Below are 13,950 nucleotides of genomic sequence, written 5' to 3' on the forward strand. Positions count from 1 at the left end.
GGTGCGTTTCAGATTCAGGGAGCGCCGTCATCCGTGTTCAAAAAGACTGCCATGCACCCACAACTACTCCATGATAGTACATAATAAATGAAAACATTGAAAGCACAACAAACAGATCCACAGCGTAGTTCTATTACAACATCCAGTGACAGTATTGAACGATCTACTGCAACCGTTAGATCTGCCAGGCTTCTTATTTCCTTCTTCTTGGTATCGCCTCAATCTATTGTAACGCTGAATGGACATCGGATTATTGAATATATGGAATTTTCGGAAGTTGTGTTTGGATGAAAGGCATAAGAACCAGAGAAGGTGGGCAAAGTGCGGTACGAGTCGGGGACATACGGGTGAGAACGACACTTTAATGAACGTGAGCCACCGCTCAATAAACAAATCACACAGAAGACGTACGTGTAAGCTTGTGACTACATACAATCATCTTACGCGGCGACCGACACATGCGCCACACCCTCTGTGACCTCATCGACGCGATCATCAATGAGTCTTGTGATCTGCAATGACAAGGAGATTCAGTAAACGAGAGGTGAAGGGATGGAACAGGACGGTGGAAGAGATAAATGGGTCCGAGAGAAAATCGATAGGCACGATCAAAGGTTTCACCGTAGTAGAGAATGATGTCCAGAAACCAACGAATAAGAAAGAAAAACGCCCGGAGCCCACGGACCTTCCCAATAGCAATCGTTCTCCCCTCGTCACGCAACGTGAAACGACCGAGTTGAGGATAATCGACGAAGCGCTCAACACAGATGGGGAGGGTTGTTTCTATGAGTGCTACGACTTTCTGGCCTGAAGATTGTAACGGGGTGGTGCATCCAAGTGGGTAAAAAAAATGCAGGACGGGTGAACATCATTGGTACGGCAGCATTTTGTTCACAACAACGAAACGGGCGAAGAAAAAACGTCAGTAAGAATGAACTACATTGTTCACAGCACACCCACCCTTCTTCGCAAATTGAGGCGGCTTCTTCGATTTGCGTCCGGTAGCTTTGTCAAAGTAGTGTAGCAGAGCCTATTCACATCAGCATTATCCCAGACCAAAAAAACACGTCGCACTCACCACAAGTGTAACCTCCTCGGAAAGTGTATGCACATGCATGACTGCCGAGTACCCCGCACAGATAATATTCTTGTGTTCCAGAATTGCAAGCTGCGCCTCGAAATGCCTCACCGCTCTCACAGGATTCTTCGGGCTCGTCAAGACGAATCCGGGACTGATATCTTCGTCTTCCACGCCCCGCAGTCTCACGCGCACATTATCACCACAAATCGCACTGTGAACCTCGTCTTCCATCTCATTGTAAATAGCGGCGACTTCAACAGCGGCCTTGTTCGGCATGAGGGTTAGGGGGTCGCCCTTGTGCAAATGTCCGGATTCGATCTTGCCGACGATGATGGCGCCCATGTCTTTATACTTTTCGGAGACGGGCATCATGAGAGGAGCATTGACCTTGCGGTCGACCATGGGCATGTGGTCCATGTGTTCAAGGAAGGCGGGGCCACTGCAAGATGGGCTAAGCATGCGTGTACATGGAGGAGAGGAAACACTACATACTCCGACCAGGTGCAGATCGACTTGGCCACGCGCTCTTTTAGATTCTGACCCGTATATGCAGAGACAGGTATAAAGGTGACATCGGTCTTGGGATTGAATCCAGCCGCTTTTATGAATGGGGTTAATTTATCCTTGATCTCAGTGTATCTGCCGCGGTCCCAGTTGACGGTTGGATCATCCATCTTGTTGATAACGACAACGACTTTGCTGACGCCAGCTGTTTTAACGAGCATGACGTGTTCGCGGGTCTGGCCTCCTCTTTCGAAACCAGTTTCGAATTCACCTTTGCGTGCGGAGATTACGAGGATTGCGACGTCTGCTTGTGCAGCGCCGCTAATCATGCTCGGAACATAGGTTTTGTGGCCTGGGGCATCTAGAATGGTGTACCTTCGAGTGGCAGTCTCGAAGTAGGCCCTACCGACTTCGACGGTTTTCCCCTTTGCGCGCTCCTGAGGGGTACTATCGAGAGCCCAGGAAAGATACCATGTTTCACGGCCAGCTTCTTTTGCCTCCTTCTCGTATTTCTCCATTGTGCGCTTGTCGACACCACCAGAAAGGTATAGGAGGTTTCCGCCCAGTGTTGATTTTCCAGCATCGACATGGCCGATGAAGACGATGTTTAAATGTTCTTTGACTGGTAATATATGAGTACAAGAATTGGGAAGTGAGGTATGATGCGCACCATCGCCGAAAAGATCCTTGAGGACCTCGTTATCTGCAGCAGCCTGGACCTCCTTTGCGATGGTGGAAGTGTCTGTCTTGGCTCGTTCTGTGGAATAGACCTTGTTAGTAGGGGGTGCAGGAGAGGAAGATTGTGGTGGTGTGGTGTTCGCAGACACAGACAGTGGTAAAGGTGGTTTTGGCTGTTGGGGAGGAGCAACTTTTGGCTGCGGTGTAGGAGCAGCAGGTGCTGGCTTAGGAGCAGCGGGTGGGTTTGATCCTCCGATGTTAAGGGTGATGGTAGGAGGTGGAGGTGGAGCTTCAGTTTGGAGTGGGCGTTCGACGGGAGGTTTGCGTGGTGGTGATTGTTGAGGTATTCCGAATGCACGACCTGGAACGAACTCGAATGCGCCTGCGTTAAGCTTGCTCATCGTTGACAACGTTGACTAGCGATTGTCGTGGTCTACAGCAGACAGTAGATCATTGAATTTTATCAGTATAAGTCATGTGACCTGTAGACTCAGATCGGTGCCGGACTCGGAGTCGAGCTCACTGTTCCGAACGACAATGACGGACCCGCAGGAAGAACTTGTAAATATTTTGCACACTGGCTCTTTTCTCCTCGATACGTCTGGCACCGCCGAACGCGATCTCAAAAATGTACTGGTGCGCAGACTAACGCAATACCACCAAGCACTCGGATCGTCGTCTCCCTCCCTTGACACAGCTGAAGATGCTCAGCTTGAAACTGCTCAATGTGCTCTGCATGTCGTCGAGCGCGTCCAATTTATTCTTGATCAGCCAGATCTATGCACCTCCCGACATGAAGGTGATCTGAAAGGTGCACCAACAATAGGGACTCGTGACCTCAGCACTCTCCGCACCCTTTTGTCTCTTATTTTCCGCTGGGGCACCGAAACGCTCTATACGCGTCTCTCCCCTTTGTTCTCGTCTAAACCAACCCCTGGCACTCCCAAAATTATTGACCTGACAAACACACCCACCGACCACGCTACCCTCTCTGAGATGCTTTTGCGCCTCATGGGTCTCTTGTTTCCCCGTGGCCCAAAGAGCACGCCACCCCAGACACTAATTAGCAGTACACTACTATCAAGACATGCAGTTGATTTGTTGCGCCCGACTATGGCCCTCGGATGGCTACCTAGTGCTCCCGTCGAGCCTCTCCGTCCGCTCGTCCTCCGTTTGCTCGCTTTGTGCGTGTACTTTACAGTAGTCATAGTTCGTAATCTCATTTATTTCTCCACAAAATGCGTGTCCTCAGCATTCCCCTCCCACAACTTATGTCATCCCTTGCTGCCGTCCTCTCCACTCCTAACTCCTCTCCACCACCCCACGTCCGTAAACTCTGTTCCTCTCTCCTCACCCAATACTTCCTCCGCCCAGACGGTGTACGTGCCCTTTGCGCTGCTGTATTTGGTGAACTCGATGCGGAAGAAGAACCAGAACTAGACAAGTTGGAACATGTTGCACGCGTGCTAGGAACGGTGCCTCGGGGGATGCAACCCAAGGTGCGCAGGTTGTATTAAATGGAATTTCTCATCCAATACTATCCTAGGATTATTTCCAAACAATAACACCTCGCGTCCTTGCTCTCATTTCTTCTGCTTCAACGCCAATGACGCCCCCCGCATTCAAACGTGCCGCTGCATTCACTCTCGCGCGCATGCTGGACTCCAGCGCCGTACACCATGCACTCGTGGCGAGCATAGCATTGCCTATTTTACACGACCCCCTCTCCAAGTTCTCCGATGAGGCCTCACACCACCAGGGGGAATCAGGTCAAAGCCAACTTTTACCCACCCCATCATCATCCCTCCAAACCATTCATACCCTCCTGCTATCAACCGATCCATCACCCTCTCTCTTCTCCTCCCTCCTTTCACCCATCCTCACCTCTCTATATTCCCTCCACGCACACTTCAGTAAAATGGGTGTAGCGGATCCGGTACTAAAAGAGGATGTTTGGACGCTGATGAGGACATGGGGACGAGTCGTAGAAGAGGTTGAGGGGATTCGAGTGTTGTGGTCTTTGGTAGATGAGAATGAAAACTCCTCAGGAGGGTGGGAAGGAGGAAGTGCAGAAGATCTAAAACGCGTAAGACGGTATGTCTCATGCTCCCTCGTCTTCCTGTAAGTCTCAGTTCATCCTCGATACAGGGTCAACAGAGAAGACAAACTCGCTCTTCTTACGCCCGAAGACCTTCGATATGCCTCCGCCGCTGAGGATACGGATATAGAATCATTGGACTTGGGACTCTACCCGCCTCCCGCGCACTTTGTCTCTTATATCAAGAGCATCGACCGTGCGGATATCGCAGGGGGCGTGTTCGTGAGATTGCTGGAGGCATATCGGACTGCAAAGGAGTCTGGTTCTGCTGATGCACAAGACGGCAACTTCAAAGGCGAAACGCAAAGTATATTGTTGGACCCTAAGGAACCTGATCCACTTCGGTAAGCTTAAAATGACAACCCAGCCATGTTTTCTGACGTACACGACGAACAAGAATGATGCTCCTCCTCCAACTCATCATAGCCTTCCAATCTCAGCTGGACAACACCGCCATCCTGAATCGCCCGAGGGACGTATTGGAATTTGTGAGGCACGCGTTGGAGGTGTCTGATACACCCTTCTCTGCACTTTCACACGCCGTATCTGGCACGCCAAATCGGGGCACAAGCAACGAAAGCAGAAAGGGCCTCATGAAGGAGGATTTAAGAATCGTCCCAGAGGAGCTGGACGATCTAGAGACCGAGCAAGATAGTGATGACGAGGATGTTGGTGTTGGGGAGGTCGAGGGGGAAGATATGGTAGAAACTGCTGTCGGGTTGTTGTTGGCTGTACTTGAAGGTTCGTCCTTGTCTCCTGTTTCGAGAAGGAATAAGAACTGACTTCTATTTTTCCGCATCCTTGTTTCATATTCCCCGCTACGAATGCATTTTTGTCGCGTCTCCTACCCTCAACGAAAAAATTACTACTCCCCGTTGCCCAAAAGTACAGCCAACCCCTCACTCACCCCGGACAACACACCCTCCCTCACGCTCATTCTCGTTCTTCTCGAGGCGCACACGTCGACCCGTCCAAGCGCACGTGAGGCACGGTTAGTATTGACGGCGAGGATGGCCGAGGGGGCGTTAGCCGCATCGGGGTCTGCTCCAAAATATACAAAAAAGGGCAGGTCCGATGGTAAAAATGAGGACGAAGACACAGATCCGCGAGAGACGTACCAAAAAGCGCTTAAACTCCTCCAAGACCCGCTCCTACCCGTACGGGCGCACGGGTTGCTCTTGCTGCGCGAGTTGGTATCTTCCCCGGCTCGCGCGAGTGAATCTTGGCGAGAGAGGGAAGCAATAATACGTGCTTTGCATCCTGCCATCCTCTCCATATTCTTGCAAGCGATTCAGGAGGACGATTCGTATGTGTTCTTGAATGCGGTGCAGGGGCTGGCTGCTTTGGTGCATGCCCCTGGTCCCAGATTTGGGGCAGGGAACGAAGTGTTGAAGGCATTGCTGGATGCGTATGCGAGGGGAGCAGAGGATCTTGCTGATGACGCAGAGTCGGATAAAAAACCCAAGGATGGTGAAAGGGGTAAGACAAAGGGGAAAGGAAAACAGATGAGTGAAGTGGACACACGCCTCCGCGTCGGTGAAGCCCTCGCAGTTGTCGTAAGGCGGTGCGGAGATGCCCTGGGAGTATATGGTGAGTTCCATCCCGTCTCCGTCTCCCACCCTCCATTCATCTGCTCACTACTCGTCGTGTTGCAAAAGCGGACACACTTCTTCCACCCCTCCTTTCCCTCCTCCGCAAGCCCCGTGCCCCGGTCGTCCTACGCACATCAGCGATATCCCTGCTCTCCGAGTGTGTCAACACCTGTGCCCGCGTGGTAGAACGATACACAGGGGAAATAGCGGAGGGAATGCTGGATTTAGTAATAGTCGAGATGACTGTGGCAACTCCCACTCTTCGTCCGACAGCTAAGGTAGAAGGGAAGAAAACCGACAAGGACACAGAAGTAAGCACAGGAAAACCAGATGCTGAACCTACTCCAACACCCCAACCCCAACGCCCTCCAGACCCGCTAGACATATCCCCCCTGAATACATCCCCTAAAGTCCCAGCCCTCCGCCGCGCAGCACTACACTTTCTCGCGCTTCTCGTGCGCGCATTGATGCAGGAGGCGTATGAACGTGGTGGCACGGGTGGCGGCTCCTGGAGTGGCGTCCAAATCAGGGGCATATATGGCGGGCAAACAGGTGCGTTTACGGCTGATGAAGGGGGATCGCTACCCCCGGGGTTTATAAGACGCGCTCGGACGGTGTTGGGGTATATCGCAGCTGTGGACGAGGACACAGTTGTGAGGGTTATGGCGAGGGAGGTTGGGGAGGGGCTGGAAGGGCTAGAGAAGGCTTTGGTTTGGCTGTGAATACTGGGAATACTGGGACGAATGGTAACAAGATATCTGCAGCTTAGGGCTTGGTTGTTTTGAAGCGGTGGTTATTCAGTAGGAAATTCGATTTTATGAAAGTCGTCGTACTACTGACACTGGATCCTAGTAGTGAACCAATCTCAGCTTGTACTTGGTAAGATAATTTTTCAGCAATCGAACTGGCTCTTTACACGTCGTTGCACGGTGAAATCCAAGGTGCAAATGCCAGTTCTGCCCGTATTTCTCGTGGAAGAGCCGAAACTCTCGGAGCAAGCGACAGGTTTCATTGCGGATATTTGAGCTCGAGATAGTTTGAGATTAACCTAAGGCGGAACACCTATGCCATGAGGACTCGTAACGCAGAAGTATGTCTGATAATACACGTCGCACGACCATATTCAATGAATATAAGAACTAAACGTCAACGTCGATCTAATCCTCCGAGTCCGTATCAGATTCAGATTCATAATGAAGCACACGGCCAGCCTTCCCACATTCGGGACAACGCCTTATGTCCATCCCAATTAACGTTCGTACTCAATTCCTCGAGGTAATTCACCTGGCAAAGCGTCAAATTTGTGCATCCCACGAATCGGAGTCTGTGTATATGGACACCGTGTGTGGTTCGCCTGTACTGACCTCCCTAAAGTCTTCAGGTTCGTCATCTCCGAAGTCGATACCCTGGAGATCTAGAGAACGGAGCGAGGAATATACTACATCTACGTGCCATCGATATTAAGCGCATCGATCGAGCCACGAAGGCCGCTGGAGTTCGTGCTTAGATGGATAACCTGGGGCTTCGGAAGGTAGGCCGACCGATCGCGCCAGAATTTTTTTGAGAAGTCATCGAGTGACTTAAGAAACAAGTTTTGAATTCTGCCGTGCATGATCCGACATATTTCGAAAAAGATGGTTAGCTGAACTTCGGTGGATCGGCGGTACGTGAATTGAATCGAGAGTCGTATGTCATCTTCAGGAGGGTTCCAGAAATGATTAGAGTTGAACGCCTTAGGATGTGCTAAACCGAACACCAAAATCAAGGCATGAAATGCAGAAGGCGCGCATGGATCGAATGACGGGACCAGATCCTTCAGGGGCCTTCAAGTTATTCATGATCGAAGATAGGTCAGAAAAGCTTTTGGGGCCTTCAATGTCTGTGAGGTGTAGAGCGACCTTGACGTCGACTGGAAGGGTTCCTAGATATGCGAAGAGAGAGACAGCGGTTCGGGTCGTGCCAACCTCTAGCGCTATACTTTTCAACCGAGTAAGTGGCACTTTGTCGAAGAGTTTTGTCCCTTCGGAAGGCATGGACAACCGTTTAATTATAAGGTGCTCCAAGTCAGGCATGCATCTCAGAGCCGACAGGAGCTTTCGTGGAGTATGATGGTGACTGCTCCTCCTTTCACACTTAGAGATCGAAGCCCGCTAAAAATGTGGCACGATGTCCAGCTCAACCGACACCGCGTAAGCTCAACGCTCCGAAGTCGGTGTGCTTGTCCTTGAAAGATTATGTCTGATATGGGCCTCATTGAACGATGAAAACCCTCGATGTGCGAGAATTCGAATGTTTGGAGCGATGGTCATTGGTGCGGGCTGCGATGATAACAAGTGCAAAATGTGGTCGACATGATCCGACGATAATGAGAAAAATTGGAGGACTTTGATTCGAGGTAGCTGTGAAAGAACTTGCTCCATGCAACCTCATAGCGAGACCGGTGTACAGTATGTGACGACCAAGGCAGCTGTTTTCGACCTCTCAAACATGATGCGTAGCCAATGAGGACGCAGAGAGGCAGATCTGATAGATACCCAAAGGGTCGGGCACCCGAGAGCGACTTAACGCCAGTGCCTACAGACATGGGTAACTCTCATACAAATAGGGGCACTAGGAGGGTATGTGCCCGCATGGCTCTCGAAATTCGCAAAGTGTCTGAAGACAGTCGCGAGAATCTCTGGTGGAAGGCAAGATATACGGGCGAGATCATTCCGGGGAATACGAAGGACGCGCATGGACTCAGCCAATGCAGCAAGGTCTTGGTCTATTTGGGCGTGACACTGCTTAACGCACTTCTAGGCGTAATGTCGACTAGGGCTGATAGCGTCGTCATGGAGGACCTGTGGGGCGGAGACGTCAATCGAGTCCAGACTAAATCTCAGTCAGAAGAATTACCTTTCACTCAGTGTTCAAGAACCGAGACTTAAAATTCTGAACGGCAACTACCCTGCAGAATTCACTTCAAACTCCAACAAAATATTCATTCAGAAAATGTCTTCCTATTGGTCGGAATTTCCCGCGATCGGCCCCAAACCAACAGATCGACATCTACGTTGTGGGGAAGTCAGGGTATCATTGCCAGCTAAAACCTGCAGGTGCCTGAGCATGGCGGATGGTGGTCAGATGTGACCAGGTTCATCTTCGCTTGTGATATCTTTAATAAGTGGTATTGGTCACTGTCACTTGCCAGTACTCTGGCGACCATGTATTATTGACTGACGTATCGCAAGAGTTGTCCCCACATAATACATGAGAGGAGCTAGTGATGGGAGACGGATGAGGAAATGAATCCATTGCATTGCATATCAACCCCGTATCTGTCTCAGACGCGGTGCTCGCTAGACATCTGAGTCAATAGAAGGGTTTGCTCCATTTCGGTTCGCGCGTAACATACGAGTAGCATGACCACGTCCTATCACAAGGATGGCCGAAGCCTGCAGAGCGTGGTGAGCTGCGAACCTGGGCCACACAAAATGTAAATCAGATGTGCACCATCACCGGCAGTTCATGCCAATTCTTCTTGAAGTCATTACCTCGGTCGGGTCAAGTGCATAGTTCATGAAGGCAGACTCCCACCCCCGACAGCCCTACTTATCTCGTCCACTTTCTGCCTGAAGCGCTTCCACTTGGCACCCCCAACGCCCGTGGGTGTATTGTGAAGTTGGAGGAAGGGATTCGATGAGGCGTGATAGTAGGCCAAGTGAAGGGCCTTGAATATCTTTAGTAGATATATCCATATCAGAAAATGGATGAGATAGACGAGGGGAAACATGGTTAAAAAGGACACACCATGGTCACCTCTGCATCACGCACGACAGCGTCTGTGAGTGGGAGGGCGAGAACAATCTTCATTTTGAGAGGCGTGATGTACCCATAGGCAGCTATGTCATCCATGGCGTAGAGAAGCCCGAGGTAGCACTCATTGGATTTTGTTGGGCCATTTGCTAATGCGTTGGGTGAGATGTTATTGTCAGTGTAGTAATGCAAAGTAGACAAGTACTGACTTCGTTCCTCAATGACGTCGAGGCTAGTGTGGGCTACATAGTGGTACTTCAGCTCGTCCCCTTTTTCGAATGTACGAATGAGGATCGGGTGGTTTTGAGGTGATATAAACGCCACTGCATTCAAGCGCAATGGAGGTGCCATCTTTGTTCTGATGTCTTACTGCAAAAACACTGGCGAATTGGAGGACTGCATCTGAGTGTTGAGGTTGCAACTGGGTCCGAAATCAGGCATCCCCCGAGAGGTGTCAGCTCAGGTCAACGTTTTGCATGCATGCTACACCGCATGAACACCATCTAATGATCACTCTTTCGAGGCGCTTTTGTCAGGTGTGACGGCGCGCAACGTCGTATGTTTCAAACTGATTCTTGCCAGAACTCGTCAAGGTAGGCAATCTGAAATATCCTAGGGAGCTGTGACAGTCCAGAATCCAGATAAATTCGAGCAACTGTCGACACCAAGCTCTTGGCTGGCTGATTCTGGTAGTAATAAATCATCATATGATGTCATGTGTATCTCGGAGGAGAAGTCCTGCATGATCCCAGGATGGAACATTCAGAAAGTGCACTTATGCGTCTTCAAGATTTTGATTTCAGGCCACGGGTATCGCATGGTCAAGTCGGAGGCCAGCACATATAAAGTCACTGTGTTAGCGGCTGAAGCCTCACCTCGAGTCCATCTCATCACTCCCTCGAACGCCTTCAGCTTGTCGGAATGTTCTACCCTCAGGCTAAGGCTCTATTGTATATGTTGCTTGCGCCGCCCTATGTGGACCCGTCTACCTTGCTCCGTGACTCTGGCAAAGTGACCCTCAGCTTGGCCGCTAGGGTGAACTCCAGCGGTACTGTTAATGTCGCTGCTGCTGACAGGGCTCGTGCTCAGGCGATGAAGCAAGTTGGTTTCAAGGGAAAGCATTCTGTCACCTTTATAAGCTACACCAATGTTGCCTATCGTTACCTCGCCCCAGTTGGTGTCGGCAAACCCGCCGCTCAGTGTAAGACTGGTCGTCAGATGCACTAGAAGGCAATTCTCGGACTTACTCATCATTGATACGGGCAGCGCCATCACTTGTGTGGGCGCATCCACCCCATACAATCCTACTAGTACTAGTTCGAAAACTGGTAACATTGTTGTACGCCTTTTCACATATTCTACTTTCAAAAGCTGCCCACTGGCATGACAACCTTATAGGTCAGTCCAGTATGCTCTCCGGAGATGAATACTTGGATACAGTTCCGTTGAGCTTTTCCCTGGTCATTCCTTCTCAACTTATCGGGGTAGCGGGCCAAATAGCGGGTCTCAGAATTTTGGATGTGGATAGGTTTCTTGGACTCGGACCGACTGGTCTTTCAGCCGCCGCTGTTTCTAACGGTGGTGAGGCCTCCACTGTTGTCGACAACCTCTACAGCCAGAGCCTCCTTAGCTATGAGGCAATATAAATCTTCTTTATTCTATATCTGCTCTTGACCGTACTGGCGTGGTGTCCTTTGGTTGGTACAATACCACAGTGATAATGGGCCCCATGAACACCGTCCCTCACAACTACGTCACCTGTTAGCGAATACTGGGGTTTCGACCAGTCTATTACCTATGGTGGCACTACCATTTAGCTGAGACTGCTGATATCGTTGACTCTGTATGATAATTTACTACTCAGAAACTGATCATACCAACTCACTAAAAATTTATTAGATTCATGTACAAGAAGTGGTACCACGCCAGGTGCAACCACTGGTCTCTTGATGATCACCCCTGTATGCTGATCTGCAAACCTTGATTGAAGTTCAACATTGGCAGCATAGCCTATGACCTAGGCCTCATCCCTGGTGTACACACAGCGCAAGGACACAAGCGCGGCTATGAATCAGATCCGACAGATGATCAAAGAACTGTCTTTGAAAGACCAGGTATATTACAAGCCGTACATTAGTCTTCATACTTGTAATTATCTTCGGGTCGACGGCCGCGGGAGACGTTCGAATCACAGGCAAGACTTGCACAATTTGCCTGTGCTATAGTCCTGGCCCAGGTGGAATAGATCAAAAGACTGATAAGATGCTATCAGTGAGAAGTACCTTGCAGTATTGAAGGTAAGTACTTACATAGGAGAGCAGTGATGTGGTCTCGGTTGTGTTGGAGACAAGCAGCAGAACTTCGAACTTCGACAACACTAGAGCGCAAGCAAAGACCAAGTACTTTCAAGTTGCCTTTTTCATCGGATAAACCCTAGCTATGGGTTATATTAATGGCACGCGTGGTAGGCTGGGTATGCATGTTGAAGGGTTGAGTCGATGCCACATACACCGATTCTTGAGGTCGGGGAACTTCGGGAGCTAGTCGTTAGCAAAGCGCTCGGGTGCAGTGCATTTGAAACCCGTACCTGAGCCTCGGCATTGCTGAAACTGACGCGGAAGTGGCCGGCGTCAGTACTGTCAGAGTCAAGTCAGAGTCCTTGCTCATCACATTGGCTGCGCAGTGCGAACATCCATCCTGGTCCAAACAACACTCCATTCTCTGCTAACTTGGCCCATGACTTCGTTTCTAAGGTATCTTCATCTCCTGGGGCAAACGAGGGATATTGGTCGAGATGAAGTTTCATCTGACATGCGAAGCTTAGAATGAATGCAAGCAAACAGTGCGCCGACCTACCCATACGAACATTCCCGCAACTGGCGGCACGAAGCTAAACATCGTGCAATTCCGGCCCGGGCATTTTTCAGTGATACCAGGGCCAGGGCTCTTCTTTATGGTGGATCTTTGGTGATGGTTCGATTTACCTGTCATGCCGCCATAGTCCGCTGTACATATTGTATATACAAAGCACACCTAACAATATTAATGTCACTTGTATGTCACAGCAGGTTTGTTCGCCGCACGTTGCCGAAACCTTCGTGCTCAACTACTGCAACATTTCACCACTTCATGCTACCCATTGTCAAGTGTGACCTGAAATTACGGGGAGGTCAGTCTCGAATCTGTCCTAAGGCAGTGTTCATGTCCATTCCTCTCCACACAGCTCATTGCTCTCGAACGAAGGCAGATCGCTCTGGGCGCGAACTATGTCCCCACTGGTCGACAGCGAGCTCGAGCTCGAGCTTGTCCTCAAACTTGTTCCCCTCAACATCATGTCCACTAATATTTCTGGCGACGAAGCCACACAGGCAGGTGGACTCGAGAACGATGCTCCGCACGCCGAATTCACGTTCCTATCAGCGTGTTGTACCGCCGACCGCGATGAGAAGACACATCAATCGGACACATCAACCTCGCAGCTTGATTTCAGTTTTATGGGCCTTATTGGCGCGCTATGGGTGGAGCTTTCTGTTCAAGGATTTCAAGAAGGCTGGTGGCATGCATAGTGCACTGTACAGAGGCGGCCGCGGCACTCAACCATGCTATAGACGCCGTGAAGAAGATACCGGTCGAGCAGAGGGTCTGGATGGGGCAACACGTCACCTCCTCCGTCGACACCGTACTACGACTGCATCGCAAGTGACATGACCACGCTATTGTCCCCACCTGTATCCGGATTCCAACGACCGTGGCATCAAATTGTACATCACAGGGAGCTCATTCGGCACGGTGCCTGCGCAGATATTGTTTGACTTCAGAGTGCGTGGAAACTCAGGAAAGCATATTTGACTATACAAAAGTTGTTACAAATCCTATCTTCTTCATCATGACCGGATTCAACAAACTCCAGAACTTCATGTCATCAGTACTCCTTTACGCCCTCCCGCACGCATCATGCTCATTGTTCCATGCACTGGTAAAAACAAGTACATCAGCACTCAGCTTCGGGAGACAATGACAACGACAGGCTCGCCCAGGTACTGTGGAGTGGAGCAAGCCTCAAGGCTCAGCTCTCATGAACATTTGAACATAGTCCCGCTGGTGATATGACATTTAGTTCCGCCCAAGCATGCCACAAACTTATAGATTTTGTCATTGAGACAGTAAAACCCAAAATCGTGGCCGTGATTGAAACCTTTCAT

The 13,950-nt window shown here is 50.2% G+C and overlaps 8 protein-coding genes across 8 annotated transcripts; 4 read left to right on the forward strand and 4 right to left on the reverse strand.

Annotated features, from left to right (window-relative positions):
• Positions 1–15: 15 nt before the first annotated feature.
• EDB91DRAFT_1101108 (P-loop containing nucleoside triphosphate hydrolase protein) lies at positions 16–2,708 on the reverse strand. The gene is made up of 7 exons (XM_041317222.1): positions 2,256–2,708; positions 1,574–2,207; positions 1,079–1,520; positions 961–1,030; positions 686–807; positions 412–512; positions 16–359 (listed from the first exon to the last, which is right to left on the reverse strand). Exons 1-6 carry the CDS (start codon positions 2,662–2,664, stop codon positions 441–443), a joined length of 1,749 nt encoding a protein of 582 aa, XP_041183336.1. The 5' UTR covers positions 2,665–2,708; the 3' UTR covers positions 16–359; positions 412–440.
• An 86-nt stretch (positions 2,709–2,794) lies between these two features.
• Positions 2,795–7,098, forward strand: EDB91DRAFT_1101110 (uncharacterized protein). Its single transcript, XM_041317223.1, has 7 exons — positions 2,795–3,447; positions 3,516–3,762; positions 3,810–4,357; positions 4,412–4,705; positions 4,759–5,102; positions 5,253–5,951; positions 6,020–7,098. Exons 1-7 carry the CDS (start codon positions 2,801–2,803, stop codon positions 6,673–6,675), a joined length of 3,435 nt encoding a protein of 1,144 aa, XP_041183337.1. The 5' UTR covers positions 2,795–2,800; the 3' UTR covers positions 6,676–7,098.
• Positions 7,099–8,514: 1,416 nt separating this feature from the next.
• On the reverse strand, positions 8,515–8,724 carry EDB91DRAFT_1043293 (uncharacterized protein; the record flags this gene model as incomplete). Its single annotated transcript, XM_041313053.1, has 1 exon — positions 8,515–8,724. A coding segment is annotated over one exon (210 nt), but the record flags the coding sequence as incomplete, so codon positions are not given.
• A 306-nt stretch (positions 8,725–9,030) lies between these two features.
• EDB91DRAFT_1101121 (Sedlin) lies at positions 9,031–10,187 on the reverse strand. The gene is made up of 4 exons (XM_041317224.1): positions 9,958–10,187; positions 9,743–9,897; positions 9,446–9,671; positions 9,031–9,387 (listed from the first exon to the last, which is right to left on the reverse strand). Exons 1-3 carry the CDS (start codon positions 10,097–10,099, stop codon positions 9,510–9,512), a joined length of 459 nt encoding a protein of 152 aa, XP_041183339.1. The 5' UTR covers positions 10,100–10,187; the 3' UTR covers positions 9,031–9,387; positions 9,446–9,509.
• Positions 10,188–10,669: 482 nt separating this feature from the next.
• EDB91DRAFT_1333297 (uncharacterized protein) lies at positions 10,670–11,057 on the forward strand (the record flags this gene model as incomplete). Its single annotated transcript, XM_041325426.1, has 1 exon — positions 10,670–11,057. One exon carries the CDS (start codon positions 10,670–10,672, stop codon positions 10,973–10,975), a length of 306 nt encoding a protein of 101 aa, XP_041183340.1. The 3' UTR covers positions 10,976–11,057.
• Positions 11,058–11,102: 45 nt separating this feature from the next.
• On the forward strand, positions 11,103–11,543 carry EDB91DRAFT_1101123 (uncharacterized protein). Its single transcript, XM_041317225.1, has one exon. It carries the CDS (start codon positions 11,158–11,160, stop codon positions 11,392–11,394), a length of 237 nt encoding a protein of 78 aa, XP_041183341.1. The 5' UTR covers positions 11,103–11,157; the 3' UTR covers positions 11,395–11,543.
• Positions 11,544–11,881: 338 nt separating this feature from the next.
• EDB91DRAFT_1077662 (uncharacterized protein) lies at positions 11,882–12,646 on the reverse strand (the record flags this gene model as incomplete). The annotated part of the gene is made up of 6 exons (XM_041314943.1): positions 11,882–12,013; positions 12,058–12,125; positions 12,258–12,288; positions 12,336–12,384; positions 12,439–12,554; positions 12,605–12,646. The coding sequence occupies 6 exons, from the start codon at positions 12,644–12,646 to the stop codon at positions 11,882–11,884; spliced, it is 438 nt and encodes a 145-aa protein (XP_041183342.1).
• A 232-nt stretch (positions 12,647–12,878) lies between these two features.
• Positions 12,879–13,722, forward strand: EDB91DRAFT_1101136 (uncharacterized protein). Its single transcript, XM_041317226.1, has 2 exons — positions 12,879–13,567; positions 13,609–13,722. The coding sequence occupies exon 1, from the start codon at positions 12,950–12,952 to the stop codon at positions 13,454–13,456; it is 507 nt and encodes a 168-aa protein (XP_041183343.1). The 5' UTR covers positions 12,879–12,949; the 3' UTR covers positions 13,457–13,567; positions 13,609–13,722.
• The last annotated feature ends 228 nt before the right edge of the window (positions 13,723–13,950 follow it).

The sequence above is a fragment of the Suillus paluster genome (genome assembly GCF_016628075.1).
Source record: "Suillus paluster strain FC165 chromosome Unknown EDB91scaffold_3, whole genome shotgun sequence".
Lineage (NCBI taxonomy): Eukaryota > Fungi > Basidiomycota > Agaricomycetes > Boletales > Suillaceae > Suillus > Suillus paluster.